The following is a 23,897-nucleotide window of genomic DNA, read 5'->3' as shown; positions in this document are numbered from 1 at the left end:
GAGCTCGGAAGGGAAGGAGCGCCATTTGGAATGCAGACTTAAATAGATTGGTCTGCAGGCGTCACGTTGCATTTGCAGAGCCCCTGATGTACCCAAACAGTAGAAACCCCCCACAAGTGACCCCAAATTGGAAACTAGACCTCCCAAGGAACTTATCTAGATGTGTTGTGAGAACTTTGAACCCCCAAGTGTTTCACTACAGTTTATAATGCAGAGCCGTGAAAATAAAAATTCCTCTTTTTTTTCACAGAAATGATTTTTTAGCCCCCAGCTTTGTATTTTTACAAGGGTAACATAATAAATTGGACCCCAAAAGTTGTTGTCCAATTTGTCCTGAGTACGCTGATACCCCATATGTGGGGGGGAACCACTGTTTGGGCGCATGACAGAGCTCGGAAGGGAAGGAGCGCCATTTGGAATGCAGACTTAAATGGATTGGTCTGCAGGCGTCACGTTGCATTTGCAGAGCCCCTGATGTACCCAAACAGTAGAAACCCCCCCACAAGTGACCCCAAATTGGAAACAAGACCTCCCAAGGAACTTATCTAGATGTGTTGTGAGAACTTTGAACCCCCAAGTGTTTCACTACAGTTTATAATGCAGAGCCGTGAAAATAAAAATTATTTTTTTTTTCACAAAAATGATTTTTTAGCCCCCAGTTTTGTATTTTCACAAGGGTAACAGGATAAATTGGACCCCAAAAGATGTTGTCCAATTTGTCCTGAGTACGCTGATACCCCATATGTTGGGGTAAACCCCTGTTTGGGTACACGGGAGAGCTCTGAAGGGAAGGAGCACTGTTTTACTTTTTCAACGCAGAATTGTCTGGAATTGAGATCGGATGCCATGTCCCGTTTGGAGAGCCCGTGATGTGCCTAAACAGTGGAAACCCCCCAATTATAACTGAAACCCTAATCCAAACACACCCCTTACCCTAATCCCAATGGTAACCCTAACCACACCCCTAACCCTGACACACCCCCAACCCTAATCCCAACCCTATTCCCAACCGTAAATGTAATCCAAACCCTAACTTTAGCCCCAACCCTAACTGTAGCCTTAACCCTAACCCTAGCAATAACCCTAACCCTAGCCCTAGCAATAACCCTAGCCCTAACCCTTACCCTAGCAATAACCCTAGCAATAACCCTAGCCCTAACCCTAGCAATAACCCTAGCCCTAACCCTAACGGGAAAATGGAAATAAATACATTTTTTTTATTTTTTTATTTTTCCCTAACTAAGGGGGTGATGAAGGGGGGTTTGATTTACTTTTATAGCGGGTTATTTAGCGGATTTTTATGATTGGCAGCCGTCACACACTGAAAGACGCTTTTTATTGCAAAAAATATTTTTTGCGTTACCACATTTTGAGAGCTATAATTTTTCCATATTTGAGTCCACAGAGTCATGTGAGGTCTTGTTTTTTGCGGGACGAGTTGACGTTTTTATTGGTAACATTTTCGGGCACATGACATTTTTTGATCGCTTTTTATTCCGATTTTTGTGAGGCAGAATGACCAAAAACCAGCTATTCATGAATTTCTTTTGGGGGAGGCGTTTATACCGTTCCGCGTTTGGTAAAATTGATAAAGCAGTTTTATTCTTCGGGTCAGTACGATTACAGCGATACCTCATTTATATCATTTTTTTAATGTTTTGGCGCTTTTATACGATAAAAGCTATTTTATAGAAAAAATAATTATTTTGGTATCGCTTTATTCTCAGGACTATAACTTTTTTATTTTTTTGCTGATGATGCTGTATGGCGGCTCGTTTTTTGCGGGACAAGATGACGTTTTCAGCGGTACCATGGTTATTTATATCTGTCTTTTTGATAGCGTGTTATTCCACTTTGTTCGGCGGTATGATAATAAAGCGGCGTTTTTTGCCTCGTTTTTTTTTTTTTTTCTCACGGTGTTTACTGAAGGGGTTAACTAGTGGGGCAGTTTTATAGGTTGGGTTGTTACGGACGCGGCGATACTAAATATGTGTACTTTTATTGTTTGGTTTTTTTTTATTTAGATAAAGAAATGTATTTATGGGAATAATATATATATATTTTTTCTTTATTTAGGAATTTATTTTTTATTTATTTTTTTACACATGTGGAAATTTTTTTTTTTTACTTTTTTACTTTGTCCCAGGGGGGGACATTACAGATCGGTGATCTGACAGTGTGCACAGCACTCTGTCAGATCGGCGATCTGCTGTGCAGGGCTGCAGGCTTACCAAGCGCCTGCTCTGAGCAGGCACTCGGTAAGCCACCTCCCTCCCTGCAGGACCCGGATGCCGCAGCCATCTTGGATCCGGGACCTGCGGCGAGGAGGGAGGTAGGAGACCCTCGGAGCAACGCGATCACATCGCGTTGCTCCGGGGGTCTCAGGGAAGCCCGCAGGGAGCCCCCTCCCTGCGCGATGCTTCCCTATACCGCCGGTACACTGCGATCATGTTTGATCGCGGTGTGCCGGGGGTTAATTTGCCGGGGGCGGTCCGTGACCGCTCCTGGCACATAGTGCCGGATGTCAGCTGCGATATGCAGCTGACACCCGGCCGCGATCGGCTGCGCTCCCCTCGTGAGCGTGGCCGATCGCGTATGACGTACTATCCCGTCGGTGGTCATACGGGCCCACCCCACCTCGACGGGATAGTACGTCAGATGTCAGAAAGGGGTTAATGTTGGACTTTATACTAAATAACAACGGAACAAAAGGGGCAATATCTGAAGTATATGGCGATTTGCTACATACCTTTCTAATGGATTACCCTATTAAGGCCAGGGGGAAGTGGGAGGATGAACTGGGGCAAATAGACGATGATAGGTGGGAGTCTATATTGGAATACATACCCAAGCTGTCGATGAGTGAACCTGGGAGACTATCGCAATTGTATGTGATAAATAGGGCTTACAAGACACCCGACATGTTGTTTAAAGCTGGGCTCAGAGTTGACTCTGGGTGCCCCAGGTGCTCCCAATCTCAGGCGGGTATACTGCACATGTTGTGGCGGTGTCCTAGATTGTTTGCATACTGGGTTGTCATGCTGAACCAGATAGGGGTGATTTATGGATGTTCGATTCCTAGGGATCCGGTGGTGTGTGTACTTGGGTACGTGGAGGAAATCCTGACCGACGACACTGCCAAAATGGCAATTGCTAGATTATTGTTCATTGTGAGAAAGGTGATTGCAAGGTATTGGATCAGGGAGGAACCTCCTACTAGACGAGAGTTTATTGCACAAGCGAATCATATTGTCCAGCTCGAAAAAAGCATATATAATAAGAGGAAGAGGATGGGGTTTTTTCAAAAGCTGTGGCAGCCATGGCTGGATGGGAATAACTGAGGGGCGGTGGGAAAATGATGCTAATAGTAAATATTTATGTAATGTTTAATCTCTTCTTTCCAAAAGTATTGTATGGTTGGAGTTGGTCTTTAAGGGGGGAGGGGGGTGGGTGGGTCTATTTCTTTAAAATCAAAAACACTGATGTACCTTGTTATGTAAATGGATTTTATTGTATTTCTTTTGTACAATAAAAAATATTTGGTTTAAAAAAAAGTGGTGGAGTTGGGTTTCTGACCTACAGTGTTTTGATATTGATGACCTATCCTATGAAAAGGTCATCAATTAAAATGTGTTGGAAAATTCCTTCCTGGACTAATATATTTGTGACCTGTCCATAACATTGGTTATCAATGTAAAATTATTGAGGGATGGAGATCTGGCAGATCCACTGATCAATTGATATCTGCTCTGGCAGCAGACAGATGTCAGCGATGTATGAAGCAGAATCCAGCAGCCCCGTACAGGCCGCTGCCAAGTTCTGCATTTATCACTTCTTCACATGATGGAACCACTGTGTTCAGCTATGTACATCACTTACCTGTCTCAATTTCATGATCTATCTTATAGAAAGGTCATCGATATTTTAGTCCTGGACAACCCTTTAAAGGTATATAAGTAGTGCTCAAATTATAGTTGTGTCTGTATTTTATCCTTATGTTATTAATACTGCATTTATTTTGCATCAATTTTCCCAAGGGGCTGTCTTAAGTAATTCATCTTCTACCCAAAAGACAGTCCATCAGGATTACACATCTGTAATACAGATGCGCTACTCATGACTTAAGAATGTATTATCTCATAAAATGGATCGTGTTAGACCTCATTCACATATCCGATTTTCACATAAGTGTTGTATTCGTTTTCTGGAGAAAACACGTACCCGTTATACGGGCCTCTTCACATGCTGTTTTTTATTTGTGGACCGTCTATCAACAAAAAAAATGGAAGAAGATATGGCCCAGTTCAGTCTGAGTCACAAACCAAATTAACACATTTCAATGAGTCTGTGATATAGTGGATATCACATGGATGCCCTCTGTGTTGTATCCATAAGCTGTCTGTTAAAACAAGGATGTGTGAATTCATCTTTACACAAGTTTACAAATGTGTTTATATGAAACCTGCTTTAGGAAATGTTCCAAGAAGTGCTTCTGTGTAAAACCATGATCAACACTCACATTTTCAGATCTCCATCTCACCTGTGGACTCTACTTCTTGTGTAGTGTGAACTTGAAATAAGGCCAGTTTGACACAATGCCGATGTAGTCCTTAGTTTGGTGTTAAACGGATGCAAAATACTAATAATATCTTCAGTGTGAAAATGGCTTCAGGGCTCATTCATCATTTCATCAAAGATGATGCACATGTTAGACGTGCCCTGCATGTGAACTATTGTAAACACGCACAGTATCACATTTCGGTGTAGAAAACAGATCATAACTAGTGATGAGCGAGCGTGTTCGGATAAGGTGTTCAACAGCCGCAAGACATACAGGGATTGCCTAACAAACAGGCAATCCCAGCATGTGTTGCGGCTGTCGAACAGCTGCGAGACATGCAGCTACAGCGACTCGAACAAACTATTCTAACACGCCCTACTCTATTAGCACACAAGCGTGCACGGATAACACCTTATCCAAGCATGCTTACTCATCACTAATCATAACTTGTTTTGTCGTTAGCATTTTGTGCTATGCAGAATATGAAATATTAAACTTAACAAATAATTGAAAACAATCCTTAATTTATTTCTTCATAAATAACAGATATTGAAGCCATGGCCCCTGGAAGGAAGTCAGTGAAATCAGAAAAAACAATCCAAAATGACAAAGTGAATCCATATGACTTTGTAGATGTGGAACCGAAAACTCTGAGTGGATCAGATGAAGACATCTCAGAAGGTATATAAGTGCGTGGTAATGGTATAAGGAGGTGACAGTGAATTCTATTGTGTCTCAACCTTTCAAACCAAACCCTTTTTCAAATATGTTATTAGGGAATTCTGAGCTCATAGGTGAAGTCCCCTTTTGGGATCCTCTATCAATAAGGCTGTATTAAAATATGCATAATGATTTTCTGTTAAATATACAGAGGCCTGGAGACAATGGTGGCTCCATGAAATGACGGACATTATTTTTCCAGGAAGAATAGCACTGCATGCTGTTCTGTTCTTCCTTTAAAGGGAATATGTCATCCCCTGGACGATTTTGAGCTATTACTATAGGTATACAGTAATAGAATGGTTAAACCAGTCTTACCTGTATGCCTCATAGCTGCGATTTAGATCTTGAAAAATTAAGTTATGTTTTATGTTAATGATTTGTTCCGGGCTCTGGGGTGTGCGCTGCCTGGAAGAAATCCCTTCCTCCTCTCTTCATAAGGGCTCCTTCTCACGTGCGAGAAATACGTGCGAGTCTCGCATGTTGAAACCAAGCTCTGGGGCTGGCACTCAGGAGCGGAGCGTGCAGCTCCATGTGTTGCTATGCAGCCGCACGCTCTGCTCCGGAGTGCCGGCGCCAGAGCTTGGTTTTAACATGCAAGACTCGGACGTATTTCTCAAGTGAAAAGGAGCCCTTACAATGGCACCCCCTCCCATGCACTGACCTGTCACGTGCAGTTGCAGCATTGTAATCCTGCGAATACGCAGTCTATCATGCGGTTATGTAAAACTTATTCGACCTTCTATATGCATAGCCTTCATCGATCTTCTGCGAAGGTGAGTCTCTGCTGTTGCGCAGTGACCTTCTGGCGCCTGCTCAGAAGATCGATGAAGACTCTGCCCATAGAAGGGCGGAATTTTTTTTTTTTTTGCTAGGAAGTTATAAGGGTTAAAAGTTGACCAGCGATTTTTCATTTTTCCAACAAAATTTACAAAACCATTTTTTTTAGGGACCACATCACATTTGAAGTCACTTTGAGGGGTCTACATGTTAGAAGATACTCAAAAGTGACACCATTCTAAAAGCTGCTCAAGGTGCCCAAAACCACATTCAAGAAGTTTTTAATAACCCTTCAGTAGTGATGAGCGAGTTTTCTCGAGCACGCTCGGGTGACCTCCGAGTATTTATGACTGCTCGGAGATTTAGTTTTCCTCGGGGCAGCTGAATAATTTGCAGCTAGTAGCCAGGCTGAGTACATGTGGGGATTGCCTGGTTGCTAGGGAATCCCCACATGTAATCAAGCAGGCTAGTAGCTGTAAAGTATTCAGCTACCGCCATGAAGACTAAATCTCCGAGCAGTCATAAATACTCGGAGGTCACCCAGGCGTGCTCGGGAAAACCCAAGCAACAAGTACACTCGGTCATCACTACCCTTCAGGGGTTTAACAGGAATTTTTGAAATGTGGAAAAAAATATCATTTAACTTTTTTCATAAAAAATGTACTTCAGATACAATTGTTTTTATTTTTACAAGGGTAACAGGAAAAAATGGACAATAAAATTTGTTGTGCAATTTTTCCTGAATATGCCGATACCCCATATGAGTGAGAAAAACACTGTTTGGCGCACGGCAGAGTTCGGAAGGGAAGGAGCGTCATTTGACTTTTAGAATGTAACATTTCCTGGAATCATTAGTGGACGCCATGTCGCGTTTGGAGAGCCCCTGATGTGCCTAAACAGTGAAAACCCCCCACAAATGACCCTATTTTGAAACTAGACTCCTCAAGGAATGTATTTAGATGTGTGGTGAGCACCTTGAACCACCAGGTGCTTCAGAAGTTTATAACGTTGTCGTGAAAATAAAAAAATCACATTGCCCCTCAAAAATGTTAGTTAGACCCCAAATTTTGCATTTTCATAAGGGTAGCAGGAAAAATTTAATCATACAATTTGTTGTGCAATTTCTCCTGAGTGCACCGATACCCCATATGTGGGGGAATACTACTTTTGAGGCACAATACAAAGCTCAGATTGGAAGAGTCACCATATTGGAGTTCAGATTTTGCTGGAATGGTTTGAGGGAGCCATGTCACACTGGCAGAGCCTCTGCGGTGCAGAACAACAGAAACCTCCTATATGTGAACTCAACTTACAAACTACACTCCCCAATGAATTCATCTAGGGGTGCAGTGATCATATTGACACCACGTGTGCCTCATAGAATTTTCTACCATTGAGCGGTGAAGAAAGAATAAATCAAATTTTTACTACTAAAATGTTGTTTTAGCCCCAAGTTTTTAATTTTTCTAACGGCTAATAGGATTTGTTTTTACAACAAACTGAGATCCATTTTTTCCTGAGTGCGCCAATACCCTACATGTAATCAGGAAATATTTTTCAGGCACAGTGAAAAGCTCAGAATGCAAGGAGCGCCAGATTTTACTGTTCTGGTATGCAGGTGCCATGACCCACTAGGAGAGCCCATGAGGTGCCAGAACAGCAGAACCTCCCCATAAGTGACCCCAATTTACAAACTACACCTCTCAATGAATTCATATAGGGGTGCAGTGATCATATTGACTTCACAAGTGTGTAACAGAATTTGTATACCACTGGGCAGTGAAGAGAAAACTAAATTTTTAGCACCAAAATTTTGTTTTAGCCCCAGATTTTATATTTTCACACAAGAAGTGGGTAAAAATGGCACCCTAATTTGTCCCACAATTTCTACTGAATGAGGCAATACTCCATATACGGCTGTACTGTACTACTTAGCCATACGGAGAGACTCGGGGGGAATGGAGCGCTATTTGCCTTCTGGAGAGCAGATTTTCCTTGAACAGTTTGAAGATTCCATAAATAGAGCCCCTAATTGGTAGAAGAGCAGAATTCCCCCTCAAGTGACCCCATTTTGGAATTTATACCCCTTTGGGAATTTATCTACAAGTGTAGTTACAATTTTAACTCCATGGATATTTTCCAGAAACAAGCAGCAATGAATGTTGCCGAGTGAGAATTGCAAACTGCCATTGTAGTGACCAGTATGCTGCAGTCACCAGTACGTTGCAGTCACCAGTACATTATGGCCTGCCCTTGCTTCTGGAGACATGCACCCGTAAGTTAGGTGTGCTCTCAACGCTTCAGAGATGCCAAACATGTGGACACTAAATGTGGATTAGGCGCACTGTGGGGCTCAGAAAGGAGGGAGGGATTTTGGATGGAGCGCAGAATTTGCTGAATTTATTTTGGAGGGTTATGGAGTCATTTGGCTTTTCCAGAGCCTTTGTACTACCAGTAATGTGGAAGCCCCCTAAATTTCCGTTAACAGGTGACAGAGCTGAGTGAGGGCTTGCTTTTTTGTGGTCTGAGTTGAAGCTTTTATTGTGAACATTTTACATAACGTTAGGGATCACATTTATCTGGCGCGCTACGCTGACCACTTACTTATGGGTTTGAGGTTTCTGAATCTCTGAGTGACGTGATTCAGACAAAATCCCCGAGGGATCCATTCACTCTAAGGGCTGTCCCACACGTCCAGATAATTCCGGTACCGGAATAAATCGGTACCGGAGTTATCCGTGTCCGTGTGCCTGGGAACTCACGGAGGCCATACGTGTGCCGCCCGTATGGCGAGTGGGTACCACACGGAGCGTGTGGTACCCACTCTGCATGGTGCTGAAGCTGCGATTCATATCTTCCCTGCAGCAGCGTTTGCTGCAGAGAAAATATGAAGAATAGTGTTTAAAATAAAGATCCATGTGTCCGCCGCCCCCCCACCCCCTGTGCGCCCCCCCGCTGGTCAGAAAATACTTACCCGCTCCCTCGCTGCTTCCTGGTCTGGCCGCGGCTTCTCCTGCATGCGGTCACGTGGGGCCGATCATTTACAGTCATGAATATGTGGCTCCACCTCCCATAGGGGCGGAGCCGACTATTCATGATTGTAAATGATCGGCCCCACGTGACCGCATACAGTAGGAGGCGCGGCCAGACCAGGAAGGAGCGAGGGAGCGGGTAAGTATTTTCTGACCAGCGGGGGGGCGCACAGGGGGTGGGGGGCGGCGGACACCTAAATCTTTATTTTTAACACTATTCTTCATATTTTCTCTACAGCAAACGCTGCTGCAGGGAAGATATGAATACCGGCTTCAGCACCATGTTGGGGGGACAGCGCTTACTGTAGCGCTGTCTCCTGCACGCACACGGACCCCAGACGGAGAACGTCCGTGTGAGGTCCGTGTCTTACGCGGACCCATTGACTCTATTGGGTCCGTGTAATACGTGCGCTCCCACGAACACTGACATGTCTCCGTGTTTGGCACACGGAGACACGGTCCGCAAAAAATCAATGACATCTGAACAGATGCATTGATTTTTATGGGTCTACGTGTGTCAGTGTCTCCGGTACGTGAGGAAACTGTCACCTCACGTACCGGAATCACTGACGTGTGAAACCGGCCTAATGCGGCAGCAGAGTTACTCTGGACTCTGTCTGGCCTCTGTTCAGCAGTGTTCTTCTTTTCAGAAGTGCACAAAACTGTGGCCGACGGCACTTTTATGCAATCCTAAAAAGACGGACACCACCAGATCACAGGTCAGACGGCATTAACAGTGCCTCAGTCTGCCTCATTATGGGGAAGTTCCGTCTGAACGTATTGCAGAGATTTACACAGAAACCCCAGTGCAAGCATTCAGCGCAAAGCGCAGGCAAATGTGCACCGCGCACTACTGCGATCTTTGGGAGGCAGAGTGAAAAAATTAACAGTAGGTGAAGAATTGGTCTTTTTTATTTTTTACACCATTCCTCATGCAGTATAAGTGCTTATGCGATTTTATTCTTCGGGTCGGTGCGATTACAGTGATACAAAAATTATATAATTTTTTTATGTTTGGCCGCTGTCACACACTAAAAGACGGTTTTATTGCAAAAAAATAGTTTTTGCAGCAGCATATTTTGAGAGCTATAATTTTTTCATATTTTGGCCCACAGAGTCATGTGAGGGCTTGTTTTTTGCGGGAAGAGTTCACATTTTTATTGGTACAATTTTATAACACATGACTTTTTTTTATCTCTTTCTATTCCGATTTTTGGGAGGCCGAAAAACCCAGTAATTCAGGAATTTATTTTGGCGGGGTTTATGCCGTTCCTTGTGTGGTAAAATTGATAATGCAGTTGTTTTATTCTTCGGGTCAGTACAGTTACAGCAATACCTAATTTATATAGTGTGTTTTATGTTTTGGCGCTTTTTACACAATAAAAACTATTTCATAGAAACATTTTTGCATCACTTTATTCTGAGAGCTATAATGTTTTTATTTTTCCGCTGATGGAGCTGTATGGCAGCTTGTTTTTTGCGGGACAAGATGATGTTTTCGGTGGTACCATGTTTATTTATATCTGTCTTTTTGATCGCGTTTTATTCCACTTTTTGTTCGGCAGTGTGATGTTAAACCATTGTTTTTGCCTTGTTTTTTATTTATTTTTTATGGTGTTCAGTAAAGGGGTTAACTAGAGGGACAGTTTTATAGGTCGGGTCGGTGCGGATGCGGCGATACCAAATATGTGTACTTTTTTTATTGTTTTTCTTTTTATGCAAATATTTATTTATAGATACAATATCTTTTGATTTATTATTATTTTTTTATATTTTTACAATTTAAATTTTTTTTACTTTGTCTCACTATGGGACTATCATTTTTTGCAGTCTGATGGCTTGTATAGTATGGGTATGCAGCAGCATCCTTATGCTTTGCAAACTGTGAGCTCTGCACTGACAGAGAAAGTTGGTAATCATGCACTGTGCATGACCAAACAACTTTCCTAGCTCTGGTGAGATGTCATCATGACGACATTGGGTCACCATGGCATCGTTTGGGACCCCCGATCCAAAGACAGAGGTGCTGTCATCCCTCTGCCGGCTCCTGGAATGCTGCGATCACAATAGATCGCAGCATTCAGGGGATTAAAGTGCCTGGATCTGTGCGTGACCGCTCCTGGCACTTAGTGTCGGGTGTCAGCTGTCAGAATCAGCTGACACCCGGCGGCGATCACCCGCGCACAGCCTGTGTTCATGGGCGATCGCGATGATGTAATAATCCATCCCTGGTCAAATAGGCCCAGGGCACAGGTATGGATTATGTCAGATGTCAGAAAGGGGTTAAATATAACGGGTTCCTCAACCTGGGGCTCTCGTTGAAGTCTAAGAAGATGTGAACATAGACTAAGCCAAAGCACAGCTGTGTATCTAATGCATGCCTTGTTGAAAAGGCATAACATTTATTTATTTTTCCCTGTGGTGTCAATGCTGAATTCTTCCACAGATTACAACTGAGCACTGGGTGTCCAAGAAACAGGACACTCAATGGTAATCTTATTTTAAGGGGACTCTAGTTACAGAAAAAAAAAGTCTAAAGCAGACATCTACTTTTTGTTTCTTTGTGACTTTGTTTCTTGTATAAATAGATCAATGGCCAAACTTATCTGTGCTAAAAAACAAGGAAATGTGAAATATGTGAAATGTGATTAGCATACTGGCTTATGAACTTTATGAACAAACACATGAGATTTTTAGCACAAGATTTGCAAACGTTGTGAGCCCATTCACCAAAACGTCAAGGTAATCTCAGATCGAATGGGTAACTACACTGACTGTCTGGTGTGAACACTTACCTATGGTATCTGAGCTGAATGCCTAAAGGTACCGTCACACTAAGCGACGCTGCAGCGATAGCGACAGCGATGCCGATCGCTGCAGCGTCGCTGTTTGGTCGCTGGAGAGCTGTCACACAGACCGCTCTCCAGCGACCAACGATGCCGAGGCCCCCGGGTAACCAGGGTAAACATCGGGTTGCTAAGCGCAGGGCCGCGCTTAGTAACCCGATGTTTACCCTGGTTACCAGCGTAAAAGTTAAAAAAACAAACAGTACATACTCACCAGCGCGTCCCCCAGCCTCTGCTTCCTGACACTGACTGAGCTCCGGCCCTAACAGCACAGCGGTGACGTCACCGCTGTGCTTTCACTTTCAGTTTAGGGCCGGCGATCAGTAAGAGTCAGGAAGCAGAGGCTGGGGGACGCGCAGGTGAGCATGTACTGTTTGTTTTTTTACATTTTACGCTGGTAACCAGGGTAAACATCGGGTTACTAAGCGCGGCCCTGCGCTTAGTAACCCGATGTTTACCCTGGTTACCAGTGTAAAATATCGCTGGTATGGTTGCTTTTGCTTGTCAAACACAGCGATACACGGCGACCTAGCGACCAAATAATGTGCAGACCTTCTAGCAGCGACCAGCAATTTCACAGCGGGATTCTGATCGCTGCTGCGTGTCAAATACAGCGATATCGCTCCCTAGGACGCTGCAACGTCACAGATCGCTGGCGACGTTGCTTAGTGTGACGGTACCTTAATGTGAACACTTACTTATGGCTAATGACAGGATAAAGCCTACTTATATAGGAGGCTCAGAACCAATTGTGTTGAGATGTAATTAAAACATGGAGAAGGGCAGGGCGTTCAAGTCAGAAAATAGTATATAAATTGTTTCTTGTATGCCAGCAAATAGTATATAAATTGTTTCTTGTATGCCAGCAAACTTGTAAATGATTTTTTTTTCCACAGATAAAGATATGCTGATTGACAAACATGGGAAAAAACGTCCTGCACAAGTGATGAATCAAGGAATTGCAGATGACGTGGGGTGATTATATTTTTTAGTTTATTAAAACCCCATGCACCTGAAGACTAGAGATTATTACTTGAAAACTGACTTTTAGCAGTGTGTTCTAGAACAGGGGTCTTAAACTTGGCAGGGTATATGGGCCCCATATAGAAAAAAATTGAATTTGGGGGGCCACATTATTGTAAGGACAAAGTGTCATTTTTAGTGATACCATTTTTTTTCTATAGGCCTTTTGAACATTTTTGTCGTATTTTTTTTAGAGCTTGGATAACAAATGTGCATTCATATTGTAGTTGTGTCACCATATTGTATTTATGTCCCAATATCCAGGTCCCTATATTGTAGATATGTCCCCATCCAGGTCCTCAGATTGTATTTTTGTCCCCATATTGTAGTTATGCATGGTCCCCTTGTCCCCATCCTGGTATGCATGGCCCCCTCATCCCCATCCTGATGTGCATGGCCCCCTCATCCCTTTACTAGTATGCATGGCCTCCTCATCCCCATCCTGGTATGCATGACACTCATCCCCATCCTGGTATACATGGCCCCCTTATCTGCATCCTGGTATGTATGCCCTCCTCTTCCCTATATTGGTATGCATGGCCCCCTCATCGCTATCCTGGTATGCATGGCCCCCTCATCCCTATCCTGGTATGCATGGCCTCCTCATCCCTATCCTGGAATGTATAGCCTCTTCATCCCTATCCTGGTATGCATGGCCTCTTCATCCCTATCCTGGTATGCATGTCCTCTTCATCCTTATCCTGGTTTGCATGGTCTCCTCATCCCTATCCTTGTATGCATGGCCTCCTCATCCCTATCCTGGCATGCATGACCTCCTTATCCTGGTATGCATGGTCCCCTCATCCCCATCCTGGTATGCATGGCCCCCCTCATCTCCATCCTGGTATGCATGGCCACCTCATTCTTATTCTGGTATGCAAAATAGGAATGGTATGCATTGCCTCCTCATCCCTATCCTGGTATGCATGAGCCCCTCATCCCTATCCTGGTATGCATGAGCCCCTCATCCCCATCCTGGTATGTATGGCCTCCTCATCCCTTTACTAGTGTACATGGCCTCCTCATCCCTATCCTGGTATGCATGGCACCCATCCCCATCCTGGTATACATGGCCCCCTTATCTGCATCCCGGTATGCATGGCCTCTTCATCCTTATCCTGGTATGCATGGTCCCTCATCCCTTATCCTGGTATGCATGGCCTCCTCATCCCCATCCTGGCATAATAATAATAATAATAATAATCTTTATTTATGTAGCACCAACTTATTCCGCAGTGCTTTACAGCTTAACAGTTTCAAACACAACAGTCATAAGTCCCCATCCTGGTATGCATGACCCCCATATCCCCATCCTGGTATGCATGGCCCCCTCATCCCTATACTGGTATGCATGGCCCCCTCACCCCCATCCTGGTATGCATGACCCCCATCCCTATCGTGGCCCCCATCAGAAAAACATAGAAAAAAAACACAAAGCATTATACTTACCTTTCCTTGCATTGTCTTGTTGCCAGCAGCTGATTTCAGCTTATAAGCAGCGCATGGCGGTGCTTACTGTGCCCGCTCGCTATTAAAGAGAAATGAATATTCACTGCTCTCCACTCCCATGGATCTTGAGTCATGAATATTAATTTCTCTTTAGCAGCGGGCCCAGGGGTTAGTCGCGGCAGCCGACTCCTGCCTCATGTGACCCGCAGCACCGCCGCACCCCCACCTCACCACCACAGCAGGTACATGATTTTAATTGAATGTGCATCCTGAACAGGGCAGGGATGCCAAGGGGTCTACAGTGCCTGAGGCCACTTGGTTGAGACCCCTGTGCTAGAGCATACCATAGTAGTGTAACACAAAGACACTAGTACAACTAGAAGGTGGAGCAGTTTCTGATTTCAGTTTTCATTTTCTGGACTGGAAAATGGTTAGAAAATGGTGTGACCTGATCTGAAATCCACTGGTTTAGCATTGTGTTTCTATTCACTGTTTTTCTAGAACTGTAGCACCAATAGCCACCTAGCTAATTTTTCCAGGAAATACAGCCAGACCCATTCTTTTGAATAGATGGGAAAACCCATTTTAATTCAAAATCTTATGGTTCAATTCATCAGAGTTTACACCAGTTTTCTGGCACAAACCACTTTGAAAATGTGCCAAAAATTTTACACAAAGGGAAGTTGTGCACACTTTTTCTGACTTTTTTTTTTTTTACACAAGTCCCCACCAAATCTGCTAAAGTGGGCAGAGCATAGACAGGGCATGTTGACACATGACAAGCAAATTTATAAAAAATTACACCATTATATAAGCCAAAAGTGCTATTCCAGTGTTTGAGTGGACTAGCATTTCTGGTGAGGTGTACAGTGACGCAAACCACTGAAAACATCCACTAAGGCTGGTTTCACATTTGCAGTTGTGTCCACAGCGTATCGTCCGCAACCACAAACACACGAAAAAGCGCATGCAAAAGCAGCATTTTTTATCCGCATCAGCTTATGCATGCGGTTCAAAAAAAGCAACGTTTGCATGCGTTTGCGCTTTGTATGCACTTGAGTTGTAAAGGTGAAAAATGTACCAGGAGAAAAATCTAGATAAACAATGGGCGTGTCTCATGGGAATTCTTTATATAGACACTTTGTACAGCTGAAATATTCAGACTTTGCTCCTGTTTCCTGCTTCACGATGTATTTTCGCATGGAGAGCTTTTATTTCAACCTGGATTTGGATCTCAAGCTGTTTCTTGCCTTTGCGTTTGCTTGTGAGCAACAAAGAAACAGAGAAGAACACGGCGTCAGCGTTTTTGGAGACACCCCATTATCGAAGTCCTGGAGAGCCGTGGAGCCTACCACACCCTATACAGCGAGCTCCATGTCAATGCGGAGAAATTTATGGACTATACCAGAATGTCTCAAGAGACCTTCCGGGATTTGCTTGATCGTGTCCAAGGAGCCATCAGGAGAAAGGGCACCCAGCTCCTTAGAGTGATTCCTGGTGAGGAACGTCTCCTGGTCACATTAAGATACGTAATATTTAAAAAAAAACGCCTGTCATAATTATTATTGTTCTGCCATGTATTATTTGTTTTTTCCTTTATGTGTTTCGCAAAACCCCATCATAAATATTATTGTTCGTAATTTTATTTTTTGGGGCCGATTCCTGGCTACTGGAGAGAGCTTATCATTGCTCCATTTTCAGTACCGGCTAGGAATTTCCACCTTGTCTGGAATAGTTGCGGACACCTGCCTTGCTTTGTGGAACGTTCTCCGGGAAGAATTTATCCCCCTACCCAGTGCGGAAATGTGCCAGGAAACTTCTGAAAAATTCTGGCAAGTCTGTAATTTCCCCAACTGTTTGGGAGCAGTGGATGGAAAATGCATTCGGATTACCAAACCCGCCGGAACTGGATCTGAGTACTTCAACTACAAAAAATATTTTTCTGTAGTGCTCATGGCGATTGCAGATGCTTACTGTTGCTTTGTCGCCGTGGACATTGGAGCTTTTGGCCGTGGCAATGACTCCCAGACTTTTAAAAAACTCGGACATGGGCCAACGTTTGTATGGAAAACATTTTAATTTCCCCCTGCCAAGACCACTTCCCAACACTGAAGGCCAGCCAATGCCATTTGTTATGGTTGGGGATGAGGCCTTTCAGATGTGCGAAAACCTACTGAAACCATACTCCAGTCTGGACTTGAACCACACCAAAAAACTTTTAACTACAGACTGAGCAGGGCACGAAGAACTGTTGAGTGTACCTTTGGGATTCTTGTCTCAAAATGGCGCATTCTTGGAACAACCATTAATCTAAAAATGGAGACAGTCGATGAGGTTGTCAAAGCCTTTGTGGTTCTGCATAACCACATAATGGCTTAAGAGCGACCCAACATTGAACTTGATGAACCAGTTTCAAACCCCTTGCCAGATTACCATCATCACCCTCTATGGTCAACAGTAGAACTTGCCCAAATGAGGGACCAATTTGCTGCCTACTTGGTTTCTGATATAGGACTTGTGGCATGGCAAGATGGAATTGTGTTTGTGTATGCACCTGTAATGTTAAAATGTTCCTGTTATGTATTGTGTAACCAAAAAACCTGTTTTGAAACCTGTACCGAGTGCCCTCTGTCTTTAATCAACTCAAATCCACTTATGATGTAAATGCTATGGTAGGCGACTTCTGATTCAAACCAGCGTCTCTTAAGTCTGCAGTATCTATTGGACGCAGAATGAAGAGACGATGGAGGTAATACAAGGCATATCTATACTTACCAGGCCAGATGTCAGAAATAGTTAATTCAGGATTTGGGTTTTGTGCATCCTAAATTCTCTATTTCTGACACCTGGCCAGGTGAGTATAGATATGCCTTGTATTACCTCCATCGTCTCTTCATTCTGCGTCCAATAGATTACGCAGACTGAAGAGATGCTGGAGAAAATGAAAGTCATATGTTTTTGACAACTCATAGCTCCATGACAGATACAAGAAACAAAGCTGCAGTGCAGTGTTCAAGTTGTGTCAGTCCTGGAGATATGAGGCGGCAAAAACACAAAGTGTACGCCGCAGTGTGTTTAGTCGGCGCAGTGTGTTTAGTCGGCGCACGGTGTGTGTTGCCGGCGGTGGAACACAAAGAACCAAACAGTAGTAGGGGCAAAAAAAATACACATTTATTAAAAATAAAATTACATTAACTACGGCGATTTGGGGAAAAGTGACGGAACTGGGGTGTGTTGAGCTGAGACGTTTGACTGTTTAAAGACGACAAAGGGATTGCAGGGGAAGGGGCGATGAAAGTAGTGGGGTCAGGGATGGTAGTGGAGGCATGGGATGGGACAGACACCCTGGAAGAGAGAGACAAACCGGACATCACAGACACATTTTGAGGTGAGGGTGGAGGGAGTGCGAGAGTCCACTGGCTTTTTTTTCTTCTTCCTAAGTGTTTTGCGCTGCTGTCTTCTGGGGAGTGTTGGCGTTGTGTCTTCAGATGGACAGCCTGGCATGATCCGGTTGCTGCTGTGGCATGGTGCGGGTGGACAGCCTGGCAGTATGCAGTTGCTGCTGCTGTGGCATGGTGTGGGTGGACGGCCTAGCAGGATACGGGTGCTGCTGCTGCTGTGGCATGGTGCTGGTGGATGGCCTGCCAGGGTCCGGTTGCTGCGACATGTCGGTGGTGGAGGACCAAGCAGTAGCAGCACTCAGCATGGTGGTGGTGGTGAACTGTGCAGCAGCACTCAGCATAGTGGGGGCACTTTAGTGGTGTCCAGCTGGGCTTGGAATGGTGGTGGCCGTGCAGTGGTATGCAGCAGAACTCGGTATTGAGGTCAAGCGTGCCAGTGTTGGCAGAGGTGGAAATACCCCCACTGACTGCTGCAAGTACCGAGTCTGCTGCATAGCCTGCATGTAAGCAGCATTGCAGGCCTGCATGACATTGAGCTGGAGATCAGGAGTAAGGTGTTCCAACATGCCCTGTTCAATTTTATTAAAGAAATGATGTGCTGGTCTCTGCAGGTCGGCTTCCAGATGGTTAAGGTGCTGGTTGACATCCTGGAAAAGTGTGTTAATATGAGTCTGACCACTTTCCAGTCTATCTCCCAGCGCCTTTAAGCCATTCTGGAAGACCAAGCTCAAGTGAAGAAACTCGGGCATGAGTGACCTGTCCGAGGCCTTCTGCCACTGGCAGGAAGAGCCCCCAAAAAAGAGGCAGAGGACTGGGACAGGGGAACACCTGATGGACCAGCTTCCTGGTCTCCAGTCTGTGTTGCAGGACCACTTGTGTTATGATCCCTAGTGGCTGAGGATCACAAATAGATCAGCAAGTGATTAAACTAAGGACGAGCTCTAGGGAGATGGTAACTGGACTGATCGCAAATCTGAACCTATCCAAAACAACTAGAGGTAGCCGGTGAACGTGCCTAAAAAATTCCTAGACGTCTCGAGCCAGCCTGAGGAACTAGCTACCCCTAAAGAGAAAGAAAGACCTCGCTTGCCTCCAGAGAAATAATCCCCAAAGATATAGAAGCCCCCAACAAATATTAACGGTGAAGTAAGAAGAAGGCACATACATAGGGATGAAATCAGATTCAGCAAAAGAGGCCCACTAGTACTAGAAAGCAGAAAATAGAGCAGGGGTCTATGCGATCAATAAAAAACCCTTACAAAATATCCATCCTGAGATTTCAAGAACCCACACATCAACTAACGGTGTGTGAGGAGAAACTCAGCCCACTAGAGCAACCAGCAAGCGAGGGAATTACATTTTAGCAAGCTGGAACAGAAAACATGATAAACACTGCTGATCAAAAAATGAGCAAACAAAACTTAGCTTATCCTGGATGGACTGGGAGCAAGGTAGTCAGAAGGAATCTGAGTAGCACTGATTACATCGACAGCCGGCAACAAGTGGAAGTAAAACAGAGCTATATAGGAACCTCCCAGAGTCACACCATACCACCAGTGACCACAAGAGGGAGCCTGAACACAGAGTTCACAACAGTACCCCCCCCCTTGAGGAGGGGTCACCGAACCCTCATGAAAACCACCAGGGCGATCAGGATGAGCCACCTGGAAGGCACGAACCAAATCGGCTGCATGAACATCAGAGGCGACAACCCAAGAATTATCCTCCTGACCATAGCCCTTCCATTTAACCAAATACTGGAGCCTCCGTCTAGAAATACGAGAATCCAAGATCTCCTCCACCACGTATTCCAATTCTCCCTCAACCAGCACCGGGGCAGGAGGCTCAACCGGAGGAACCACAGGCACCACATACCTCCGCAACAACGAGCGATGGAACACATTATGAATAGCAAATGATGCTGGGAGGTCCAGACGAAATGACACAGGGCCAAGGACTTCCAGAATCTTATAAGGACCGATAAACCGAGGCTTGAACTTAGGAGAGGAGACCTTCATAGGAACGAAGCGAGAAGACAACCACACCAAGTCCCCAACGCAAAGTCGGGGACCCACACAGCGACGGCGGTTGGCAAAGAGCTGAGCCTTCTCTTGAGACAGCTTCAAATTGTCCACCACATGATTCCAAATCTGATACAACCTATCAACCACAACATCCACTCCAGGACAGTCAGAAGGCTCCACCTGACCCGAGGAAAAACGAGGATGAAACCCCGAATTACAAAAGAAAGGAGAAACCAAAGTAGCAGAACTAGCCCGATTATTAAGGGCAAACTCGGCCAACGGCAAAAAAGTAACCCAGTCGTCCTGATCAGCAGAAACAAAACATCTTAAATAAGTCTCCAAGGTCTGATTAGTTCGCTCGGTTTGGCCATTCGTCTGAGGATGGAAGGCCGACGAAAAAGACAAATCAATGCCCAATTTAGCACAAAAGGTCCGCCAAAATCTAGACACAAACTGGGATCCTCTGTCAGAGACAATGTTCTCAGGAATCCCATGCAAACGAACCACATTTTGAAAAAACAGTGGAACCAACTCGGAGGAGGAAGGCAACTTAGGCAAGGGCACCAAATGGACCATCTTAGAAAAACGATCACACACCACCCAGATGACAGACATTCTCTGAGAGACAGGGAGATCTGAAATAAAATCCATGGAAATGTGCGTCCAAGGCCTCTTCGGGACAGGCAAAGGTAACAGCAAACCACTGGCTCGAGAACAGCAAGGCTTAGCCCGAGCACAAATTCCACAAGACTGCACAAAGGAACGCACATCCCGCGACTAGGAAGGCCACCAAAAAAACCTGGCCACCAAGTCTCTGGTACCAAATATTCCAGGATGGCCCGCCAACACCGAAGAATGAACCTCGGAGATTACTCTGTTGGTCCATCTATCCGGGACAAACAGTCTGTCCGGTGGACAGTGATCAGGTCTATCCGCCTGAAACTCTTGCAGCACACGTCGCAAATCTGGGGAGATGGCAGACAAAATCACCCCTTCTCTAAGAATACCAGCCGGCTCTGAATCTCCAGGAGAGTCAGGCACAAAACTCCTAGAAAGAGCATCAGCCTTCACATTCTTCAAACCAGGCAGGTACGAAACCACGAAATCAAAACGAGAGAAAAACAACGACCAACGAGCCTGTCTGGGATTCAGCCGCTTGGCCGACTCGAGATAAATCAAATTCTTGTGATCAGTCAAGACCACCACACGATGCTTAGCTCCCTCGAGCCAATGTCGCCACTCCTCAAATGCCCACTTCATAGCCAACAACTCCCGATTACCGACATCATAATTCCGCTCGGCAGGCGAAAACTTTCTTGAAAAGAAAGCACATGGCTTCATCACAGAGTCATCGGAGCTTCTCTGCGACAAAACAGCCCCCGCTCCAATCTCGGAAGCATCAACCTCCACCTGGAAGGGAAGTGAGACATCTGGCTGACATAAGACCGGAGCCGAAGAAAACCGGCGCTTCAGCTCCCAAAAGGCCTCCACAGCCGCAGAGGACCAATTAGTCACATCAGAACCTTTCTTGGTCAAATCCGTCAAAGGCTTAACAACACCAGAAAAATTAGCTATGAAGCGACGGTAAAAATTAGCAAAACCCAAGAACTTCTGAAGACTCTTAACCGATGTAGGCTGCGTCCAGTCATGAATAGCCTGAACCTTGACTGGGTCCATCTCAATAGTAGAAGGAGAAAAAATGAAACCCAAAAAAGAAATCTTCTGGACTCCAAAAAGACATTTTGAGCCCTTCACAAATAAAGCATTGTCACGCAGGACCTGAAAGACCATCCTGACCTGCTTAACATGAGACTCCCAATCATCCGAAAAAACCAGAATATCATCCAGATACACAATCATAAACTTATCCAGATATTCACGGAAGATGTCGTGCATAAAGGACTGAAAGACTGAAGGAGCATTAGAAAGTCCAAAAGGCATCACCAGGTACTCAAAATGGCCTTCAGGCGTATTAAACGCAGTTTTCCATTCATCACCCTGTTTTATACGCACAAGGTTATACGCACCACGAAGATCTATCTTGGTGAACCAACCAGACCCCCTAATGCAAGCAAACAAATCAGTTAACAATGGCAAAGGATACTGAAATTTGACCGTGATTTTATTCAAAAGGCGATAATCAATACAAGGTCTCAGGGAACCATCCTTCTTAGCCACAAAAAAGAATCCCGCACCAAGAGGGGAAGAGGACGGGCGAATATGTCCCTTCTCCAAAGACTCCTTTATATAACTCCGCATGGCAGCATGCTCCGGCACAGATAAATTGAAAAGTCGTCCCTTAGGAAACTTACTACCAGGAATCAAATTTATAGCACAATCACAGTCCCTATGAGGAGGTAGAGAATTGAGTTTGGGCTCCTCAAATACATCCTGGTAGTCTGACAAAAACGTAGGGACTTCAGAAGGAGTGGACGAAGCAATTGACACCACAGGAGCGTCACCATGAATTCCTTGACAACCCCAACTTGACACAGACATAGCTTTCCAATCCAGGACTGGATTATGAGTCTGCAACCATGGTAGACCCAACACGACAACATCATGCAAATTATGCAATACAAGAAAGCGAATCACCTCCTGATGAACAGGAGTCATGCACATGGTCACTTGTGTCCAGTACTGAGGTCTATTCATAGCCAATGGCGTAGAGTCAATTCCCCTTAGTGGAATAGGGAATTTTAAAGGCTCCAAATCAAAACCACAGCGCCTGGCAAATGACCAATCCATCAGACTCAGGGCAGCACCTGAATCTACAAAGGCATTAACCGGGTAAGATGACAGGGAACAAATCAGGGTAACAGACAAAATGAACTTAGGCTGTAAAGTACCAATGGTGACAGATTTATCAACCTTTTTTTTGCGCTTAGAGCATGCTGAGATAACATGAGCTGAGTCACCACAGTAAAAGCACAACCCATTTTGCCGTCTATAATTTTGCCGTTCACTTCTGGTCAGAATTCTGTCACATTGCATAGATTCAGGTGTCTGTTCAGAAGACACCGCCAAATGGTGCACAGGTTAGCGCTCCCGCAACCGCCGATCAATCTGAATGGCCAGAGTCATTGACTCATTCAGACCTGCAGGCGTAGGGAACCCCACCATGACATTCTTAATGGCTTCAGAAAGACCTTCTCTGAAACTTGCAGCCAGGGCACACTCATTCCACTGAGTAAGCACCGACCATTTCCGAAATTTCTGGCAGTACACCTCTGCTTCATCTTGCCCCTGCGAGAGGGCCAATAACGCTTTTTCAGCCTGGTTCTCAAGATTAGGTTCCTCATAGAGCAATCCAAGGGCCAGAAAAAACGCATCCACACTGAGCAATGCAGGATCCCCTGGCGCCAATGCGAAGGCCCAATCCTGAGGGTCACCACGCAAAAAGGAAATAATAATCCTAACTTGCTGAACGGCATCACCAGAGGAACGAGGTTTCAAAGAAAGAAACAACTTACAATTGTTCTTAAATTTTAGGAACCTAGATCTATCTCCAGAAAACAACTCCGGAATAGGTATCCTAGGCTCAGACATAGGACTGTGAACAACAAAATCCTGAATACTCTGAACTCTAGCAGCAAGATGATCCAGACTGGAAGCCAAGCTCTGGACATCCATGTCAGCAGCTGAACTCAGAGCCACACCAAGATTAAGAGGAGGAGAGAAGCTAGCACAGCAGCTAGACACACGGCAACAACAAGAAAAAAAAAAAAAAATTTCTCAAGGCTTCTTTTCTCCTGCTTCTGCCATGCAATTAACACTTTGCGGGCCAGCTGTACTGTTCTGATCCCTAGTGGCTGAGGATCACAAATAGATCAGCAAGTGATTAAACTAAGGACGAGCTCTAGGGAGATGGTAACTGGACTGATCGCAAATCTGTACCTATCCAAAACAACTAGAGGTAGCCGGTGAACGTGCCTAAAAAATTCCTAGACGTCTCGAGCCAGCCTGAGGAACTAGCTACCCCTAAAGAGAAAGAAAGACCTCGCTTGCCTCCAGAGAAATAATCCCCAAAGATATAGAAGCCCCCAACAAATATTAACGGT

The 23,897-nt window shown here is 44.8% G+C and overlaps 1 protein-coding gene across 1 annotated transcript in view; it reads left to right on the top strand.

The window, feature by feature from the left end:
* The window catches only part of SYCP3 (synaptonemal complex protein 3), a 61,731-nt gene that overhangs the window by 11,012 nt on the left and 26,822 nt on the right, over positions 1 to 23,897 (top strand). Inside the window, exons 2-3 of the mRNA XM_077265612.1 lie at positions 5,108 to 5,242; positions 12,836 to 12,914. Of these exons, the coding sequence (XP_077121727.1) occupies positions 5,119 to 5,242; positions 12,836 to 12,914 (203 nt within the window). The 5' untranslated portion in view covers positions 5,108 to 5,118. The remainder of the gene's footprint in view (positions 1 to 5,107; positions 5,243 to 12,835; positions 12,915 to 23,897) is intronic.

This window comes from Ranitomeya variabilis, chromosome 5, assembly GCF_051348905.1.
Source record: "Ranitomeya variabilis isolate aRanVar5 chromosome 5, aRanVar5.hap1, whole genome shotgun sequence".
NCBI classification, from domain to species: Eukaryota; Metazoa; Chordata; class Amphibia; order Anura; family Dendrobatidae; genus Ranitomeya; species Ranitomeya variabilis.
This window is presented reverse-complemented; position numbering and strand designations above follow the sequence as displayed.